General features: G+C 44.6%; 1 protein-coding gene across 1 annotated transcript in view; it reads left to right on the forward strand.

The window, feature by feature from the left end:
• The window catches only part of VPS8 (VPS8 subunit of CORVET complex), a 932,181-nt gene that overhangs the window by 752,529 nt on the left and 157,517 nt on the right, over positions 1–22,135 (forward strand). Inside the window, exon 44 of the mRNA XM_030209561.1 lies at positions 6,812–6,980. Within this exon, the coding sequence (XP_030065421.1) occupies positions 6,812–6,980 (169 nt within the window). The remainder of the gene's footprint in view (positions 1–6,811; positions 6,981–22,135) is intronic.

Raw genomic sequence — 22,135 nt, forward strand, 5'->3', positions numbered from 1 at the left:
ATGCAAATTAATCAATTCCAGATCAGTGGTAAATAGCATGTGTTGCGTGATGTAGTTTTTGAGGGACATTTGATCTCCTTGTGTATTACTAAGTGCAGGTTATAGAAAAGCTATTAATTCCCTAAAGAATTTAGCTTGCATTTGCTGAGGGGGAGGGGGGAAAGGTATGCTAGTATATCGGAAAACCATTTCTGTTTTTATTTTAACTCCGTTGTTGCCAATGGAATATGTATGTTAGTAAGGGTTGAAGGAGAACTGAGTATAGGTATTTTATTACAATATTGTCCTTCTGGGCCTAGTATGGAGACGTGGTAGGATCAGAAATTATTTTATCAGTGAGATGAAATTTTTCAAAGTTTCTCCTGTTAGAAAATTTTAATGCCCTTGTAAGGCTGGATTATGATGATAAAGCTTCCCTGCTCGTCTCCTTGTTAAAGGAGGTGGGTCTATGGTCAATCTGCACACTTGTTAGCATGGTGGTATATTGAATTTGATTTATAGTTCTGGCTACTTTGTAGCCTATGGAAGATTAATAGAAAATTGTTCCTGGTCTGATCACTGTATGCTATATGAAGAAAAGAGGCAAGAAACTTTGCAAATCCGAATCACCAAAGAGAAGTGGAGAAGCCAGTAAGATAAGGATGTTTGTCTTGCTGTGAGTTATGATTGGAACATTGAGATGGCAAGCTTTTTCCATGGTAGCTCCGGTTATGCTTCTGTAGGAAGTTAAAAGCTTTTCTCTTCCCAGGCTAAGGTCTCTTTCTGTTTAAGCTTTAACAGGTACGGGTATAGTAGAATTCTGTTGTGCTTGTTTATCTGTCTTAGGGCCCTGTTTACTAAGGTACGTTACTGTTTTTAACGCGCCTACACTTAGCATGTGCGCTAACCATGTAGGCGCCTATAGGGATATTATAGGCGCAAACATGGTTAACGCATGTTAAAAACGTTAATGTGCCTATAACACTGCTTAGTAACCAGGGCCCTTAATGTTGTTGATAAATGGTTTATTGTAGACTGCATTGATTATTTTCAGGGTTTGCAGTATATAAAAATGTTTAAATGAATACATAAGACAAATTTGGTCCACAGTTACACATATCAAACATCCACGTGAAGAAACAATATGTTAACAGCAAGAACTCACATCAGATCTTTGGAAAGAAAAATAAAAAAATGATTACCTCTTTATGCTGGATCATAGCCCTCTTTTCTTTTTATTCCTTCCATTGTAAGGAAGAAGATGATTTAGGAGAAAAGTATACTTTAATCTCCTCTCTTTTTTTTTATCTTTGGTGCATGTCATTTAGAATGAAACATGAAAGGTTTCGGCATGCTTCACGAAGAGATTAAAACTTTATAGATTAACTGGCTGTGGGGTGTCTCACAAATAAATAACCTCTCTTTAATTCAGAACACTCCTTGATGTTTACAATTTAATAAGTAAAAATGCAACCAATATATGAAAAGACAAGCTTTAATTTTTATGTTTCAGCAAAGGTAACTTATTAAGTTCTTTGGTGTTCTGTTCTGAGTCATGTGGCAGCCTTTCATACGGCTCTAGTCTTTATGGCAATTAGATTTCTCTGTCATGGAAATGAAAAATGTAAAAATGAATTTAGTTTTTTATTCTTCAGTACTTTGATTGCTCTGAATTCTTTGATCTATGAGTCTCTGAAGTTTGTGTGTTATCTGAGTGTCAAGATTTCTAGCAGTTACGTTCTAGATAATCAATACATCCATGAATTTACTGAAGAAAAAGCTGTAAGGTCCCTATGCCCTGTGGATGTTATGGCTACATATTGTGACATCCCCCACCTCCTTTTGTGAGAGGAGGCTCCAACCACTAGATCCCAGGTCCCTCTTTCAGGGTGAGCTGGATTTTAGTATGCAGATTATATGCAAATTAGTCTCATACCCCTTTCGGCTCGGGGTGACCTGCTTCTCAAAAGGCAAACAGAGTCAGGTCCCACCAACAGAATTATTCATACAAAACTTTATTTCAGCCCCTAGGGCACACTTCCTTTAGCTCCACAATACTTTGGGGTCTTCCAACCCCAGGCTTTGCAGCCTGCCTCTCTCTGTACTTAGACACACAGTTCTTATACTTAAAGCTCAAGGGCCTTCTTACCCCAGCCAGTTTCCTTTCTTTATATACACAGGTCACCACCAGTCCATAGGGCTCCACCAGTACTTTCCATGGGGATCTTTCTGCATCAGCTCCCAGCTCTCTGCTTCAGCTGCTAGCTCTCCTCTCTCCCGAAAGTGGGATATTAAGTGGTTAATGGCTAAACAGGACCCAGCCCCTAACCTGCTGCACCTGTTTCCTCCTCCAGGACTCTCCTCGGTCCTAGCGACCTCCTGCTATACATCCCCTTACTGGCTCCCTTTAGTGACTCACCCAGCCCTTCTCCCTGGACATTTTAGGGGAACAGCGCCCTCTAGGGGCCTAACCAGGGTAGGGCAGCCTCATACTTATCACAATATCAAGAAGCAGTATAATGAGAAACATTAAACAACATTGTATGAAGCTGAGAATAAGGTAGTAAAAATTAGCATAGTATTCCTGCTATGCCTTGAAACCTTTTCGGATTTTCTTCCAAAATTTCTTTCACCTTTCAGCTTTCCATTGATATTTATTTGTTACATTTGTATCCTACCTTTTCCCACTTATTAGTAGGCTCAAATTGGCTTACATAGTTCTGGAGAGGTGGTTAAAGACTCCAGTGTGAACAAATACAGTGTAGGGGTACTATTACAGTGACAAATACAGTAAAGAAGTATCTGTAAATAGGTTGGGGTGATTCAGACAAAATGTCAGGATGATCATGCGTCGGGGCTGAGTTATTGTCAGTTTCCTGATTAAATTGCCATATTTCAATATTCGGTAATTATGTCGGTTCTGGGTATGCCTTCTTGAACAGGTGAGTTTCTAGTTTTTTTTCAGAATTCTAGATGATTATTCGTAGATTTCAGGCTTTTTGGTAGTTTTATTTCAGAGCTGTGTGTATATGTAAGAGAAACTTGATGCGTATGTTGATTTATACTTCAGGCTTTTACAACTTGGGAAGTGAAGAGTCAAGCACATTCTGGCTGATTCAATTGTGTTTCTAATTGGTAAGTCGATTAGTTCAGTCATATAGCTCCGGAGCTAGACCACGTATTATTCTGTGAACAAAGGTATAAATCTTGAAAGCGATACGTTCCTTGATAGGTAGCTAGTGTAGTTTTTCCCGGAGGGGTTTTGCGCTTTCCAATTTAGATTTTCCAAAGATAAGCCTGGCTGCCATATTCTGAGCAGTCTGTAGTTTCCTTAGGATTTGTTCTTTGCAAGCCGCATATATTCCATTGCAATAATTGACACGTGTTAGTACCATTGTTTGAATCATGTTGCGAAAAGTTTCCCTCGGGAAGAATTGTTTTATCCATTTGAGTTTCCACAATGTGTGGACCTTTTTCTTTGTAATGGCAGTGGCTTGTTTCTCTAGCGTTAGGTTGCTGTCAATATTAATGCCGAGGATTTTCAGGTTGTCTGAGATTGGAAGAGTATATTCCGAGGTATGTATGGCTGTGGGGTGGTTTATGAAATGTTGAGTTGAAAGAATAAGGCAGTGTTTTTTTTCTTTGTTGAGTTTTAGTTTGAATGTCATAGCCCAGGTATCCATTAGGCTAAGGCTGTTTTTTTATTATGTTGGTGATTTCTGAAGGGTTCGATTTGAAAGGTATGTATATTGTGACATCATCCGCATACAAAAAAGGGTTAAGATGTTGATTGAAAAGAGACATAGCTAAGGGGGTCATCATTAGGTTGAAAAGGATGGGTGAGAGAGGTGATCCCTGCGGTACTCCGCAGTCGGTTTCTCAGGGTGGAGAAATATTTGAGTTTGACTTTACTTGATATGACCTTGTTGTTAGGAATCCCTTGATCCATTTGAGTATATTCCTCCGATTCCTATCTTGTCGAGTATTCTTAGTAGTATATTGTGGTCTACTATATCGAATGTGCTCGACATGTTGAATTGAAGTAGGAGAATGTTTTTACCTAGTGCAATTTCTTGCTTGAATTTGGCAAGGAGAGATACTAGTATAGTTATATATACAGTTACATATTAGTCCTATGATCATGTTCAAAGGTTGTCCGTATGAGGAGTGTGTTTTTCAGTCCAGTTCCAAGTGAACCAATGGCCAATTTGAAGATCTAGAATGCCCAAGAGATTCCAGTTACTAAGTTGCGTTTCAGATTGACAAGTGTTGTCAGAACAGGATGAGGGCATAAGAGGGACTAACGTGTAGGCTTTGGAGAAAAGGTACCATAGTCATTAGATGAATTGTTGCTACTAAGCTTTGTTTATTTCTTGAAATGTTCTTTCCATATGAGAGCCTACCTAATTCCTGTACACGTACAGTCTATTCAGAGCAGACAAATGGGATAAATAAGAGGTTAAGGAGTTTTGTTTAATAAGAGAAATGATGTAAAACAGCATAGGTATAAACAGAAGAATATAGGGTTAAGATTTAAAAGCAGCCCCAGAAAGGGTGGTCTTTTAAACTAGAGTTGAACAAGGCCAGAAAAGGGAGCATGATATACCCAGGAAGCTGTGCAGTGACGGAAAAACAGAGTCTGGAGTCGGTGGTGGAGGGGAAGGGCACAGGTAACAGTAACTTACTAAACAAGCAGAGTTCTAGAAGAGGGGTGTAGGGAGAGAAAAAAAGAGGAGAAATAATGAGAAGCTGAAGAATGAATGCACTTGTAGGTGAGTAAGAGAAGTTTGAACTGGGTGCAGAAACATCGCCAGTGAAGTGATTTGAGAAGACAGTGTTATGAGTGTAGCAACACTGAAGGAAAATAAGTCCTAAAGCAGAACTTGAAATAGACTGTAAGGATAAGGCTGCAGTAGTCTAAGCAGCAGGTGATGAGAGTATGAATAAGGGTTTTGCCTTACATGTGTATAATGCAACATTTATACGTTTCAGTGCTAGGCGATATGTTATAACTTAGATGCCCAAGATGCTTAGCAGTAAATGCAAGGGGGCATACATATGGTCGGAGCAGGTCACCAGTTGTAAGCGCAACTTATAGAATATTGTAAGTTATGTGCTGAAATGCCGCATTTAGGTACCAGCAATTATGGTTCAATAGACATGGTGTAACTGTTCATGCCTAGATTTTGGCATGCTAATGCTGACTTGCACTGGTATTCTATAATGAAATCTGGGTGCAGAGTTGTTATAAAATTAGCACTCAGCATGTGTGGCATTAGTGTGCCCAAATTGTGACACCAGTTATAGGATTACCCCCATAGGACCAAACTCCGTAAATGGCGCCTAAAAAATCGGTGCTGAAAAAAAATGCGCTTTAGTGCCTAAGGTTAGCTGTGATGTATAGAATATGCATAGTACCTGTCCCTAAGATTAAATTTAGGAGCAACATACGAAAACCTGGTGTAAATGCCCGCGCCTTATTTAGGCACAGATCGGTCAAATTCCTTAACAGTATGCTTAATTTCTAGGAACGCCCATGACCCACCCATACCTCTCCCATGCCCACACCCCCTTTTGTGATCCACACATTAGAATTTACGTGCATCATTTTACAGGATACGCTTAGAAAGTTGTGCATGTAAATTCTAATTAATGTCAATTAGTGCCGATAATTGGTTGTTAGTGGCCAACTATCAGCACTGATTGGCTTGTTAAGCAATTAAGTTGCACACGCAAGTCGGCTACATGCGCTGATTTGCGTGCATAACTATAGTTGCTGTTTACAGAATCCATGGATAATATTTTCTATAGTAGACCAAAATCCATAGTTGTCATTTCCCTGGCAAAACAAAAATGTGGTTAGCCGTAGATAACAAAATACCATTCTAGAAAGCTTCATGCTGAAATGTTAAAGGTGGCTTAGAGGGTTATTCTGTCAAGTAGACACTAGCAATTAGGTATTGTTATACAAGTAAATGTTTAGAATGCTAGCATATATGTGCGTATGTATGTATGCACATAAGCTGGTACTTTGCTGAAATGCTGTTCTGTAACTGTGTGCATATCTCCAGTGGTGTGTAGTTGGCAGAGTATGGGTGGGATGAAAAGTTATACATATAAATTATAGAACACTATAAGTTATACTCTTATCTCTGGAACATAGACACACAGATTTATCCAACTCTGTAACAGGTATATGCGCTCACACCTGAGTCATACATGTGTATATCACCTGCTGGGTTACTATTCTATAAAAGACAATAGTTTCTAGATTTCTTTATAGAATTACCAGACACCCCTAGGCGTACAATGATAGAATTAATCTCTTATTGTCTAACCAAATGAAGCAACGTTTTTACCCCAAGCTCTAATCTTTAAAAAGTCTGGGGTTAGGTTTTCAGTGTAGTTCAAATACTCAGATCAGCCAGGTTCATAGATCATATATTCTTGTTGTAGATATATTGCAAACTAGCCATGTTTATGATTCTCAAGATCAATTTGCCCAACTGTGATGTAGCCAAGCAATCAGCTAGCCTACTTTGAATAATGCTCTCTACTGCTCCAGGCAGCATCCTTTTGCCAGCAGAGCAGTCAGCAATCGCAATGTCATAATGTCTCCTATTTCCCACAAAGGGAAAGACACATTGCTTTCCTACTGTTAGCATAAAATTGATGCTTCTAGCAGGAGCAGAGAGCCCTTTTCAGACTGCAGACTCGTTCTGCTTGGGTCTAAAGGCCTATTACTCACAAAAAAAGATAATTTTCCCCAGCTGGAGAAGTTAATTTAGTGCAATTTTGAAACTGTAGTGAGGAACTATTCTTTTTTTTGCAGCTGTGGTCATCTTTATCATTCTCTGTGCCTGCTAAGTAAAGAATGTAGTGTGGAAATGGTGGGGCAAACAAGATGGACCTGCTACAAGTGCAACTCCAGAAACAAAGGAGTTCAAGGAAGCGAGTCTGTTTCTGAGCTCAGGCAGGGAAGAACTTCTTCCTTGGTGCAGGTAAGGATTTCCCGAAACCAATGGAAAACTGTGTTGTAAAGTTCTCTTCTGTATTTCACTTTGAGTTCTGCAGTGATTGCAACAAGGGTCATAACACCACTGTATTATTTGCAACAGGCATAACTCAGGACTCTTTAAAAATGGTAGATATGGCAGTTACCTTTGAATTTAGTCTCTCCACCCCCACCCCAAATTATTATGTACCAGCCACCCATGATTTGGAGTAAGTAAAGACTAGGCTACATATGAGAAAAATCAATTTCTTTTATTACTTACCAAAAGTACAGATACAATTAGTAATTTTCTCATGGGAGGACAGTCCAGATATACAAAGATATTGTCTGTCTCTCCAACATTATGCACTAAAAACAGCTTATCTTAGGCAATGCTTTACATGGTTTTAGACAGGTCATTGTGGTTTTAGACAAGTCATCTTCCTCTGAGGTTATCTTTGTCCTCAATTTTTTCCTGTACATTGCTAAAGTTCTCTTTTCTCAGAAACGTTGCTAAACCACATTATCCTGTTCATCTTGTACAAAAGGGTGTCTTATCAGATCATGTGTTTCTAGGTCACACAGAGTTCTGGGTCACACAGACTTGTCAGCCATTGCCTTTAGGCCCTGCTTCATTGTGCATGATTGTGCTCCTAATATGCATCTCCCCCCGTGAAGGTCTTCGAGAGTAAGGGCTTCACTTGTTTTGAACCTGTGCTGTAGTCCCATCCATTCCAGAGGGGAGCAAAATGTTCTTTTTCAGGTGTATGTTAAGGTTAAGGAGATTGCAGGTTTGAGTCACAATTCATGTGAACCCTTTTACAGGTATTGGGCTGTGTGCAACAAGACAAGTTAGTTATAGTGAGTTGTAAATTGCCCTTCTTTTAACCTTCCCATGGCCTTATGTCACTTACGTTACCTTCCCTTCTCATCTAGATAATCCCAGAGGAAGACAAAAAAGTCACATAAAAAGGAATCACAATAGCCTTCTCCGAGGACAAGCAGGCTGCTTGTTCTCACTGATGGGTGACGTCCACGGCACCCCCTCCAATCGGAATCTTCACTAGCAAAGACGTTTGCTAGCCCTCGCGCGCCGATGCGCACCGCGCATGCGCGGTCGTCTTCCCACCCGAACCGGCTCGTGTTCGTCAGTCTTCTTTTGTCCTCGCTCGGGACGGTCGTGTTTTGCCGCCATTTCGTGCCCCTCAGAGGACCCTCGCACGTCTTTCATGTTTTTCGAAAAAAAAAAAAAAGAGAGAGAGAACCTTTTTCCCGTATTTCTAGCTTTTTCCCAGCGTAAGTTTTCTTTCGCTTTCGGGAGCGGCCTTGTTGGCCGCCCGCACGGGTTTTTTTCCCCCTTTTTGTCTCGGTGCCTCTTGTCATCATCGCGAATTTTGATTTCGCCGGCGCGATTTTTCCGCCCATGACATCGAAGCCTTCCAGCGGCTTCAAGAAGTGCACCCAGAGCGCCCGGATAATCTCGCTCACTGATAGGCACGCCTCATGTCTTCAGTGTCTGGGGGCTGGGCACCGCCTGCAGGCCTGTAGTCTTTGTGCTCTTTTGCAAAAGAGGACTCGGGTAGGGAGATTAGCCTAGTGGAAAGTTCTGTTCTCCGGCGCTTCGACATCATCGGCATCTAGAGATTCGTCGGGTGCATCGGCGTCGGCAGCACCGAAGTCTTCGGACATCGCATCGACGTCGACTGCATCGAGGCGTCTTCCTCCTGCATCGTCGGTACCGAGGCTTCGGAAGAGTGCGTCGGCGGTACCGGGACCCCCTCTGATGCTGATGTCGTCGGACGGTGGTGCTTCGTCTGGAGTGCAGGTGAGGGCTGTCCATTCCCCTGCTGGTGGCGGTGAGCCTTCGGGTAGGTCTCCTTCTGCCCTGAGGGCTCCTGCGGTACAGCCCCCCCCCCCCCCCCCCCCCAGGATCAACCATCTTCGGCCCCGGCCCCGAGGAAGCGACGTCTGGATTCAACATCCTCCTCATCGGTACCGGGGAGCTCCGGTGACATGCTTCGCTCGAAGAAGTCGAAGAAGCATCGTCACCGGTCACCTTCCCGACTTGGTACCGGGAGCTCTGGGTCGCCGAGGGAGTCGGCACCCAGCAGGCATTGGCACCGGGAGGACCGCTCACCCTCCATCCAGGAGGTGTCGGTGCGCTCTACCCCGTACAGCCCGGTACCGCCTCCATGCCCGGAACAGATTCTGACCTCGACGCCTGCACCGGCTTCTCAGTCTTTCTCCGCAGCCACTCTGCACGAGAGTCTCCGGGCCATTCTTCCTGGCATTCTGGAAGACCTGTTGCGCCCTTCTCCTCCGGTACCAGGGGTGCTTGTGCCTCCGGTGCCGTCGAGTGAGGCGACAGCTGGCCTTTGCCCGGGGTGAGGTCCCCAGTACAGGTGCCGCTTGCTGTACCGGTTTCGGCTGCCTCCCAGGTGGACTCCCCGACGACGTCTGCCGGCCGGCCAGGGAGTCCACCTCTCGACGCTCCCACCAGTGGCCGTGGTTCCACGGAGTCGAGACGGACACGGCTTCAGACACAGGTCCGTGAACTTGTGTCTGATACCGATGATGAGGCCTCGTGGGAGGCAGATGAGGACATCAGATATTTCTCTGACGAGGAGACTGATGGCCTTCCTTCTGACCCCACTCCCTCCCCTGAAAGACAGCTTTCTCCTCCCGAGAGTCTGTCTTTCTCGGCCTTTGTCCGGGAGATGTCTACGGCCATCCCCTTCCCGGTGGTTGTGGAGGATGAGCCAAGGGCTGAAATGTTTGAGCTCTTGGACTATCCTTCTCCACCTAAGGAAGCGTCCACAGTACCCATGCATCATGTCCTGAAAAAGACTTTGCTGGCGAACTGGACCAAGCCACTAACTAATCCCCACATTCCCAAAAAGATAGAATCCCAATATCGGATCCATGGGGACCCAGAGCTGATGCGCACTCAGTTCCCTCACGACTCTGGTGTGGTGGATCTGGCCCTGAAGAAGGCTAAGAGTTCTAGGGAGCATGCTTCGGCGCCCCCGGGCAAAGACCCCAGAACCTTAGAGTCCTTTGGGAGGAAGGCCTACCATTCTTCCATGCTCGTGGCCAAGATTCAATCTTACCAGCACTACACGAGCATCCATATGCGGAATAATGTGCGGAAGCTGGCGGACTTGGTGGACCAGCTCCCTTCTGAGCAAGCCAAGCCGTTTCAGGAGGTGGTCAGGCAGCTGAAGGCATGTAGAAAATTCCTGGCCAGAGGGGTATTTGATACCTTTGATGTTGCGTCCAGGGCCGCTGCTCAAGGTGTGGTGATGTGCAGACTCTCATGGCTGCGTGCCTCCGACCTGGAGAATAGGATCCAGCAGCGGATTGCGGACTCCCCTTGCCATGCGGATAACATTTTTGGGGAAAAAGTCGAACAGGTGGTAGAACAGCTCCACCAGCGGGATAACGCTTTCGACAAATTCTCCCGCCGGCATCCTTCAGCATCTACCTCATCAGGTAGGCGTTTTTATGGGGGAAGGAGGACTGTTCACTACTCTTCTGGTAAGCATAGGTACAATCCTCCCTCTCGACAGCCTGCTGCCCAGGCTAAGCCCCAGCGCGCTCGCTCTCATCAGCAGCATGCGCCTCAGCAAGGCCCCTCAGCTCCCCAGCAAAAGCAGGGGGCGAGCTTTTGACTGGCTCCAGCAGAGCATAGCCGATATCAAAGTGTCCGTGCCGGACGATCTACCGGTCGGGGGGAGGTTGAAAGTTTTTCGCCAAAGGTGGCCTCTTATAACTACTACTACTACTACTACTATTTAGCATTTCTATAGCGCTACAAGGCGTATGCAGCGCTGCACAAACATAGAAGAAAGACAGTCCCTGCTCAAAGAGCTTACAATCTAATAGACAAAAAAATAAATAAAGTAAGCAAATCAAATCAATTAATGTGAACGGGAAGGAAGAGAGGAGGGTAGGTGGAGGCGAGTGGTTACAAGTGGTTACGAGTCAAAAGCAATGTTAAAGAGGTGGGCTTTCAGTCTAGATTTAAAGGTGGCCAAGGATGGGGCAAGACGTAGGGGCTCAGGAAGTTTATTCCAGGCGTAGGGTGCAGCGGGACAGAAGGCGCGGTCTGGAGTTGGCAGTAGTGGAGAAGGGAACAGATAAGAAGGATTTATCCATGGAGCGGAGTGCACGGGAAGGGGTGTAGGGAAGGACGAGTGTGGAGAGATACTGGGGAGCAGCAGAGTGAGTACATTTATAGGTTAGTAGAAGAAGTTTGAACAGGATGCGAAAACGGATAGGGAGCCAGTGAAGCTCCTTGAGGAGAGGGGTAGTAAGGGTAAAGCGACCCTGGCGGAAGACGAGACGGGCAGCAGAGTTTTGAACCTCCGACCAGTGGGTTCTCCAAATAGTCCGGCAAGGATACGCCCTCAATTTGGCCTCCATGCCTCCAAATTGCCCACCGGGAGCTCAGTCTTTCAGCTTCCAGCACAAGCAGGTACTTGCAGAGGAACTCTCCGCCCTTCTCAGCGCCAATGCGGTCGAGCCCGTGCCACTGGGGCAAGAAGGGCTGGGATTCTATTCCAGGTACTTCCTTGTGGAAAAGAAAACAGGGGGGATGCGTCCCATCCTAGACCTAAGGGCCCTGAACAAATATCTGGTCAAGGAAAAGTTCAGGATGCTTTCCCTGGGCACCCTTCTTCCCATGATTCAGGAAAAAGATTGGCTATGCTCTCTGGACTTAAAGGATGCTTACATGCATATTCCGATACTGCCAGCTCACAGACAGTATCTCCGATTCCGTCTGGGAACGCGTCACTTCCAGTACTGTATGCTACCCTTTGGGCTCGCTTCCGCGCCCAGGGTGTTCACAAAGTGTCTGGCTGTGGTAGCAGCAGCGCTCCGCAGGCTTGGGGTGCACGTGTTCCCTTATCTCGACGATTGGCTGGTGAAGAACACATTCAAGGCAGGAGCTCTACAGTCCATGCAGATGACTATTCGACTCCTGGAGCTACTGGGGTTTGTGATAAATTATCCAAAGTCCCATCTTCTCCCAGTACAGAGACTCAAATTCATAGGAGCTCTGCTGGATTCTCGGACGGCTCGTGCCTATCTCCCGGAGACAAGGGCCAACAATCTGTTGTCCCTCGTCTCCCGGGTGCGAGCGTCCCAGCAGATCACAGCTCGGCAGATGTTGAGATTGCTCGGCCACATGGCCTCCACAGTACATGTGACTCACATGGCTCGTTTTCGCATGCGATTTGCTCAATGGACCCTAGCTTCCCAGTGGTTTCAGGCTGCTGGGGATCTAGAGGACGTGATCCACCTGTCCTCGAGTTTTCTCGAATCCCTACACTGGTGGATGATTTGGTCCAATTTGACTCTGGGACGCCCTTTCCAAATTCCTCAGCCGCAAAAAGTGCTGACTACAGATGCTTCTCTCCTGGGGTGGGGAGCTCATGTCGATGGGCTTCACACCCAGGGAAGCTGGTCCCTCCAGGAACAAAGTCTACAGATCAATCTCCTGGAGTTACGAGCGGTCTGGAACGCTCTGAAGGCTTTCACAGATTGGCTGTCCCACCAAATTATCCAAATTCAGACAGACAACCAGGTTGCCATCTATTACATCAACAAGCAGGGGGGCACCGGATCTCGCCCCCTGTGTCAGGAAGCCGTCAGCATGTGGCTGTGGGCTCGCCGTTACGGCATGTGTCTCCAAGCCACATATCTGGCAGGCATAAACAACAGTCTGGCCGACAGGTTGAGCAGGATTATGCAACCTCACAAGTGGTCGCTCAACTCCAGAGTAGTGCGCCGGATCTTCCAAGTGTGGGGCACCCCCTTGGTAGATCTCTTCGCATCTCGAGCCAACCACAAGGTCCCTCAGTTCTGTTCCAGACTTCAGACCCATGGCCGACTGGCATCGGATGCCTTCCTCCTGGATTGGGGGGAAGGCCTGCTGTATGCTTATCCTCCCATACTTCTGGTGGGGAAGACTTTGTTGAAACTCAAGCAAGACCGAGGCACCATGATTCTGATTGCTCCTTTTTGGCCGCGTCAGATCTGGTTCCCTCTTCTTCTGGAGTTGTCCTCCGAAGAACCGTGGAGATTGGAGTGTTTTCCGACCCTCATCACCCAGAACTAAGGGGTGCTTCTGCAGCCCAGCCTCCAGTCTCTGGCTCTCATGGCCTGGATGTTGAGAGCGTAGACTTTGCCTCTTTAGGTCTGTCAGAGGGTGTCTCCCGTGTCTGGCTTGCTTCCAGGAAAGATTCCACTAAGAGGAGTTACTTCTTTTTATGGAGGAGGTTTGCCGTCTGGTGTGACAGCAAGGCCTTAGATCCTCGCTCTTGTCCTACATAGACCCTGCTTGAATACCTTCTGCACTTGTCTGAGTCTGGTCTCAAGACCAACTCTGTAAGGGTTCACCTTAGCGCAATCAGTGCATACCATTACCTTGTGGAAGGTAAGCCGATCTCGGGACAGCCTTTAGTTGTTCGCTTTATGAGAGGTTTGCTTCTCTCAAAGCCCCCCATCAAACCTCCTGTAGTGTCATGGGATCTCAATGTCATTCTCACCCAGCTGATGAAACCTCCTTTTGAGCCACTGAATTCATGCCATCTGAAGTACTTGACATGGAAGGTCATTTTCTTGGTGGTAGTAACTTCAGCTCGTAGAGTCAGTGAGCTTCAAGCTTTAGTAGCTCATGCTCCTTATACCAAATTTCATCATAATAGAGTAGTCCTCCGCACTCACCCTAAGTTCTTGCCAAACGTGGTGTCGGAGTTCCGTCTGAACCAGTCAGTTGTTTTGCCAACATTCTTTCCCCGTCCTCATTCCTGCCCTGCTGAACATCAGCTGCACACATTGGACTGCAAAAGACATTGGCCTTCTATCTGGAGCGGACACAGCCCAACAGACAGTCCGCCCAAATGTTTGTTTCTTTTGATCCCAACAGGAGGGGAGTGGCTGTGGGGAAACGCACCATATCCAATTGGCTAGCAGATTGCATTTCCTTCACTTACGCCCAGGCTGGGCTGGCTCTTGAGGGTCATGTCACGGCTCACAATGTTAGAGCCATGGCAGCGTCAGTGGCCCACTTGAAGTCAGCCATTATTGAAGAGATTTGCAAGGCTGCGACGTGGTCATCTGTCCACACATTCACATCTCATTACTGCCTGCAGCAGGATACCCGACTCGACAGTCGGTTCGGGCAGTCGGTGCTTCAGAATCTGTTTGGGGTTTGAATCCAACTCCACCCCCTTAGGCCCATTTTTTATTCTGTTCCAGGCTACACTCTCAGTTAGTTGAATAAGATGTTAGGTCAATCTCAGTTATGTCCTTGCCGTTGCGAGGCCCAATTGACCATGTTTGTTGTTTTGAGTGAGCCTGGGGGCTAGGGATACCCCATCAGTGAGAACAAGCAGCCTGCTTGTCCTCGGAGAAAGCGAATGCTACATACCTGTAGAAGGTATTCTCCGAGGACAGCAGGCTGATTGTTCTCACAAACCCGCCCACCTCCCCTTTGGAGTTGTGTCTTCCCTTGTCTTTGTCTTGCTACATATGGGACTGATGAACACGAGCCGGTTCGGGCGGGAAGACAACCGCGCATGCGCTTCGGCGCACGAGGGCTAGCAAACGTCTTTGCTAGTGAAGATTCCGATTGGAGGGGGTGCCGTGGACGTCACCCATCAGTGAGAACAATCAGCCTGCTGTCCTTGGAGAATACCTTCTACAGGTATGTAGCATTCGCTTTAAACATTATCAGCATCAGCGTTTTCAATCTCTGCATTAATGTGTAATCTTTCATACAGAACATATGCATGTCCTGTAGGTTCTCTCTTACTTAAAGCAGTTTCAATTAAACGTTGCACTAATCTCCTAATGCAAGGGATAACACAGCATCCTAGGAGTACAAATACAGCAATAACAATATAAAGTGGTAAAACTAGATAATATGAAATTTTTTCATTTCCGAAATACATTGTCCATCCATCCTGTCCAGGATGTGTCACCAGAGTTTTCTGCGAGTTCATCAGCTAAAGGTTGTAAGTCCTTGCAAAGTCTTGCTTATAGTTCCATCTGGTGCAGTGTTGTTGGGAATAAAGGTACAGCAGTGTCCTCGTAGCATAATACAAATGCCACCCTCTTTTGCCAACATCATATCGACAGTTCTCCGAAGCCATCCGGCTTGTGGCATCCAGTTAAGCAGCAATATCTTTAACTGCATCTCTGATGTAATTAATAAAACGTTGCTGATTATAATAAATGTAGTTAATCCAATCAACATTTTTGTTAATGGTGTACCATCAAAACAAGAAGGATTCAAAACCTGCAGCGATTTGGTTGCAGGCCTTAAATTCATCTGGCACCCCCCTTGGCACACCAATAGAGTCAATGTAAATCCCATCATCAAAGGAACCTTGGAGTTCTCGCTTCTTTCTGGAAGGAACTGGTTTATCAACATGTTGGGTTGCTATGGTGAGTGGAATCACTAATTGAACTAAAGCGCATTGTCCTTGCCAATTAGGGGGTAAAGTGGGATATAGAGTTTTAGTCCCACAATACCACTATATATCTGCTCGGGGACGGGAAAAATCTAAAAAGTCAAGGTGGTTGATGGAGGATAAACTAGAGTTACATAAAGATAAGTTTCCCACAAGACGGGGATTGCCATCCACCTCAATTAATAAACAAGTCTTAAACACTGTCCCTTGAACAGGAGTCCTAAACGCTGGAGGGACTCTCGCTCCTTTGGGTAAATCTGGAAATAGCAAATTGAGGGAAAGGCAAGATTATCGTTGTTCTTTTTACCTTGGAGCAATTTTAGCATACATGTGGTTCCATTATAATCATTTACAAAATTCAAAGGAAAGGGAACAACTAAGGGACTGGCACGAGAGGAAGCACAAACATAGCAATCAGATAGATTCAGACTTTGAATGGTAAACCATATCCAATCCATCCAGAGGTTGCTGTCACCATAACCAGTTTCTAGGGCAGACGTTTCCTTTATACTGGTTATGTTGAGAATTTTGATAGGAATTTTTGTTTCAGGTGGGGTTTGGGGTAGTAAAGGATTATTCTGGCCAGTATTGGATGGTTTGGTTGGTACAGGAGAAAAGACCACAATACAAAAGTGGCCAACTGGATCTGTGTTAGTGGCTTCTATGCCTATACAATACGTGCAATGCGTCTCCCTGGAGATCCCCTTAAAGGTGATGAGCACGGGGTTACATTTTCCCAATCCACAGGTTGAGGGGTTAACTGATTGTTGAACAATAGTGATACTTTTACGTAGGGGATTATTCCAAGCAATATGTAAAGGTCTGGGGTGATTGGGTCCGGTGTACCACCATACATTGGACCATTGTACACAGGGAGAATCAAGATACACAGTAGCGTCAAATTTTGCATAGGTACACATGTAAACATGGAATTTAGAATACCATTGTTGCCATTCTAAATTTTCACATGAGGCTATACTGCAAACATCCAATTATAATGTAACTGTCTCAGTGGTGAAGGCTAATCTTATAGTGGTTTTAACTGGATGGGTCCCCATTGCATAGGCCCTATCCTTGTCCTTAATCTCCAGGTTCTGTGTACCGCTGAGATCAATGATACTGGCAAAGCTAATAAACAGCAAATAAGTAGCATACGTATTAGTGGTTATTCAAAACGAATGCAATATTAAACAAAGATAATGTTGTGTCTTTCTAAGGAAAGTAAAGGTAAATGTAAGTCCTAAAACAGTGAGTCCCCAATCATAAGTCTGAAGACAACTGGCTTGGTGTGGGACTTGCCGTTCTGGAGTCATCAAAGTCCTTGTTGTGAAAGACTCGGATATCTTTGAGATGTACCCAGGAAGTGTGATCCTGAAATTTCACTGCAGTGGCAGATAAGGCCTCAATGTGAAAAGGTCCAACATAAATAGGGTCCTTCCAAGTTTTATGGGTATAATACTTTCTGGGGACTAGGTCTCCTATTTTCAAGGCCTTGGGGTTTCCTGTACCATCCTTTTCTGTACTATCCCTCCTTCTGTCTGGCAATTCCTGGGAAAGGCAAGACAGATGTTATTGCAGATTGTAGCTGTTCCCAATACACCAAGTAAGTGTCGGGCAGGTGGTGGTCAGGGTTACCAGCAATGAGGTGCATTCTGTGTCCCGTACACAGTTGAAAAGGGGTTAATTTTAAGGCAGTAGATGGGGTAGCACACAAACTGAGTAGCACTAAAGGCAACGCATCTAGCCAGGTTTTGATGCTTTTTGCCATTAGTTGTCAAAGTTTTGTTTTTAAGAGTCCATTATACCTTTCAACTAGACCATTGCTGGTAGGCTTATAAATGCTCACAGTTCGATGAGTAATTTGTAATTTCGAAGTTAATGTGTGAATCAATTCATTAACAAAGTGTGAGCCATTATCAGTTGTGATTTTACAAGGTATGCCAAATCTGGAAATTATATCATTGCACAACACCTGTGCCATCACCTGACCAGTTTCTCGGGTACAGGGAATTGCCTCAACCCATTTAGAAAAAGCATCCACACATATTAACAAAAATCTTTTTCCTTTGACTGGTATTAACATGTCAGTAAAGTCACAATACCAATGGAATCCTGGACCTTGTACAGTGGGTAAGTGGCCCGGTGGTACCACATTCCCACCTTTGGGGGTGTTCAGAAAACATTTGTGACACCCTCGAACTATAGCATGACAAATGGACAACACCTGTGGTGCCCAAAGTTTAGAAAATAGGTTATCGTACATAGTAGTGGCACTCAGATGTAAAGGGTAATGCAATGAATGCAATAACAAAGATAAGCTTTGCTATTCCACACACATATGTCCAGCAGGGTGCACCCACAAGCTTTATGAGTTCAACTCACATCCTGCCTGCTGCCAGGATCTCAACTCAGCCTGAGTTGCAGATGCCTGTAGAGCTTCATATAGCTCTTTTCCTTCCATAATTTGGGGTTGGAGAGTATCAACAGACATAATCATCTCTTCAGCACTGTCATTAGAAGAATTAGACAAAGTTTCTGTAACTTCTTTAGCCAAATCATCTGCCATATGATTTCCATTAATTTCATAAGAGAACACGGTTTCCTGATGAGCTTTAATCCATTTAATAGCTGTACGTAACTTTTTCCTATGGCGTTCCTGTAACGCCTCAAACACTTTATTCCATAAAGTAATATGGCTCAGTGGGTGTCCGGTAGAGGAAATAAGTCCTCTCTTGTTCCATTTTCGAGTATGTGAGTGCAGTGAGGAAAATACATAACTAGAATCAGTGACAAAAGATAAGTCCTCTTGCAGCGCTTTAAACTATAGGACATAAAATACAGCTGCCTGTTCAGCTGTTTGGGCAGAGTAAGTATCAGGGAGTCTATGTTGGATAATTTCTACGGGTATTTCCTCAGGGGTGTATTACACTGCGGCGAAACCAACATTGCCGTTTTGGCAGGAGCCGTCGGTAAACCAGACTGGTCCTGTGTGCAAAATGTCAAATTGAATGCTCAAAGAAGCAGGCAACGAGGGTAACTGAGCAGTACACTGCTAAGGAAATAGCCCCCACTTTCCTTCGGTAATGGAAATCAGTGGGTCTAGACGTTGTAATTCTGCTGAGGTGAGGGGCTGTATACGGTGTACAATACTAAGTAATACCACTTGATATTTCTGTAATCGTGAAGGGGTCATATGAATGATCTGTTTGTTCAAAAGGTATTTAACATTATGTGAGCTATGAATAACAACTGGCAAATGAGGTATATAGCTGTATAATTTTAATACAGTAGTAGCAGCAGCAGCCACTGGTCCTTTCTCACAGGATGCAAATCCTATTTCCACTGGGGTAAAAGTTCCAGACAAATATCCACAAGCTATATCATCATCATGCTGAGTTATCAGGGCTGCCCAAGTATTTCCATCATGGGTTATCCACAAATGCACTTCATGGGACACATCAACCGTAGCAAGTGGGGAACTTTTCATTACATCTTTTACAAGAATTATTAGGGCTAGTTTATCAGAGTCTGTGAGGTCTATAGGATTTCTCTTATGATTATGTTTACCCAGCAATTTTTTGTAAAATGGTTTTGTTCTTTCTGAATAATTAGGCATCCATAAACGACAAAAATTAAGCATACCTAGTACATCTCTAAATTCAGTGACATTGGAAGGCATACATAATTTGGAGACATGTTTTAACACATCAGGACCAAGACTTCGCTTCCTATTAACTTTGTACAATGCTTTACATGGTTTTAAACAGGTCATTGTGGTTTTTAGACAAGTCATCTTCCTCTGAGGTTATCTTTGTCCTCAATTTTTTCCTGTACATTGATAAAGTTCTCTTTTCTCAGAAACGTTGCTAAACCACATTATCCTGTTCATCTTGTACAAAAGGGTGTCTTATCAGTTCATGTGTTTCTAGGTCACACAGAGTTCTGGGTCACACAGACTTGCCAGCCTTTGCCTTTAGGCCCTGCTTCATGGTGCATGATTGTGCTCCTAATATACACCTTTCACTTCTGGACTTTATTAATCTGTTTTCTATCAGGACTCCACTGTAAAAAAAAAAAACATGGGTTTGTATCCTTGCCACACTCTACAGTTTTAGCAAGTAGATGAGATCCTCTCTTTGATGACCGGTTTTCTGAAAACAAAATTGGTTCATCAAGTTTCACAAGGAGGGTCATGTGACTGTATTGGTAAAGCCAAAAATCCTTTTCTGCCTGTGGCCTCAGAGTATCCCCTAAGTTTGGTTTTGTCTGCAGCATACTCTGGACATAGTAACATAGTAAATGTCGGCAGATGAAGACCTGCACAGTCCATCTAGTCTGCCCATCAAGGTGGCCAGAGTTGAATCTGTCACTCCACACAGGTTCCACTTCTTCATGATTAAACTTAATCTCAGTCTTTCCCTGCCAATTTTGGGACACAGACCATTGAATTCTGGCCGACAACTGTCCTACTTCCCAATTACTGGAGTTGCCATTGAAGCCTACTCCAGCCTTGATCCTGATTTGTTTTTGCCATTTACGGGCCCAATCTGTAGAAGTCTGCCCGGCATTGGTCATACTTTCCAACCTCTGAAGCTGCCGTCGAAGCTCACAGTTATGAGGTCATTTAAGTTTTGCTTTAATTGGAGTGGAGGAGCAGCCTAGTGGGTAGTGCAGTGGACTTTGATCCTGGGGAACTGAGTTTGATTCCCACTGCAGCTCCTTGTGACTCTGGGCAAGTCACTTAACCCTCCATTGCCCCTGGTACAAAAATAAGTACCTGAATATATGTAAACCGCTTTGAATGTAGTTGCAAAAACCTTAGAAAGGCGGTATATCACGTCCCATTTCCCTTTCCCCTTTCTATCCCTTTTTAATACATTTTCCTCTGTGTTTATTCCACCCATTCTTGAATTCCGTCACTGTTTTTGTCTTCACAGCCTCCTGTGGGAGGGTGTTCCAGGCATCCACCACCTTTTCTGTGAAAAAGTATTTCCTAACATTGCTTCCAAGTCTTCCACCCTGCAACCTCAACTCATGACCTCTAGTTCTACTGCTTCCCCATCTCTGAAAAAGATTAGTTTGCAAGACATTGTTAATTTCATTAACGTCCCCCCCCCAAACACCTTATAGTAGTTCCACTAAACCTCCGGTCCGGAGTTTATAACAGGACTAGCTTTTGAGCCCGTAAAAACGGGCTATTATAGGAAGGGGGGGTTGAAAGGACCCCCCCCCCCCCGCACCACTGAGTTCGCCGCTGCCCCTCCCCCTCCGAATTCGCCCCCCCCCCCCCCTCCGGAGCCTTCGCTATCGCCACCCATCTTCCACCCGGCCGGGCCCCTCCGCTATTGAAACAGCGAAGGTCCAGGAACGCAGCACTGAGCTCTGCTGAGCAGCCAACATCGGCCTCCTTCTTCTCTGCCTGTGTTCCGCCCTCGTGTGACGTAACGTCGTCGAGGGTGGGACACAGGCAGAGAAGAAGAAGGAAGGCCGACGGCAGCTCAGCAGAGCTCAGTGCTGCGTTCCCGGACCGTCGCTGTTTCAGTAGCGGAGCGAGGGCCCGACGGGTGGAAGGTGGGTGGCGGCGGCGACTCCGGGTGGGGGGAGCGTTAGCGACGGCGGTGTCCCTCCCTCGCAAATGCGCAGTACATACCCTCTCTGTTCCGCCCCCGTCATCACGTATTGGGGCAGGGCAGAGAAGGTCTGTACTGCGCATTTGCGAGTGAGTATGACACTCGCCTTTTATATATATTGATAGCTATGTATGTAGTCCAAAAAAAGTGCTTGTTTAAAAACTCATGCCAGTTCTGAACCTCAGGGGCCTGAACAAGTTCCTCCTTAAAGATAAATTCAGAATGTATTCTGTAGCGACTATCCTCCCTTTTCTGAGTCAAGAGGATTGCTTATGCTAGTTGTATCTGAATACATATACCCATATGCCCATTCATACAAATTACAAAAATACCTCTTTTACCCTAATCCAAACTAAGCAATATAATACCCTTCACACTGAGAAAATAAACGTTGAAAAACAGTTTTTAATATAGAAAGGTTGGACAATCAGAAGGTAAATGTTAAGGTTGAAGACAAATTTAATAGGCATAGATACCTATCAATTTATCATTAATTCTATTACATATTTTTAATCTTTTTCAAAAACAGTACAGTCACATTGATGTAAAAAATATTGTAAATATAAATTGTCAAAATCTAGAATACATCATACAATGAAAAATCTTCAAAAATATCCATTTTAGAAAAATAAATTTAAACATCTGCATAGAAGTACTTTAAAAAAAAAATCACAAAGGGTTGCCACAACAGGAAATTTGTAATCTGATATGATAGCATAGCATGTTTCCATAGTAGGGCCCAAACTTGCTAACAGGGAAATAAGTATATCACAAGAACATTGGGGGAAAGAGAGAGAGAGAGCACAAAAAAAGTTAAAAAATCCATATCTATAAAGAATACTGTAGGAGCACTGTTAAACATGTTTGGTGACAAAAGTGTACAATGATTGAGTCATTGGAGGATCTTTGAATTGTGTTCATCTCTCCAATTTATTCTGAGCATAATTTACACATTTTGTTTGAATGATAATTCATCATTCTGTTAGTATTCTTTATAGCAGTGGCTTTTTTCCTCCATAGTACGGTCGGCTCAAGAGGTTATGGTGCCC

This window comes from Microcaecilia unicolor, chromosome 7 (assembly GCF_901765095.1).
Source record: "Microcaecilia unicolor chromosome 7, aMicUni1.1, whole genome shotgun sequence".
Taxonomy (NCBI): domain Eukaryota; kingdom Metazoa; phylum Chordata; class Amphibia; order Gymnophiona; family Siphonopidae; genus Microcaecilia; species Microcaecilia unicolor.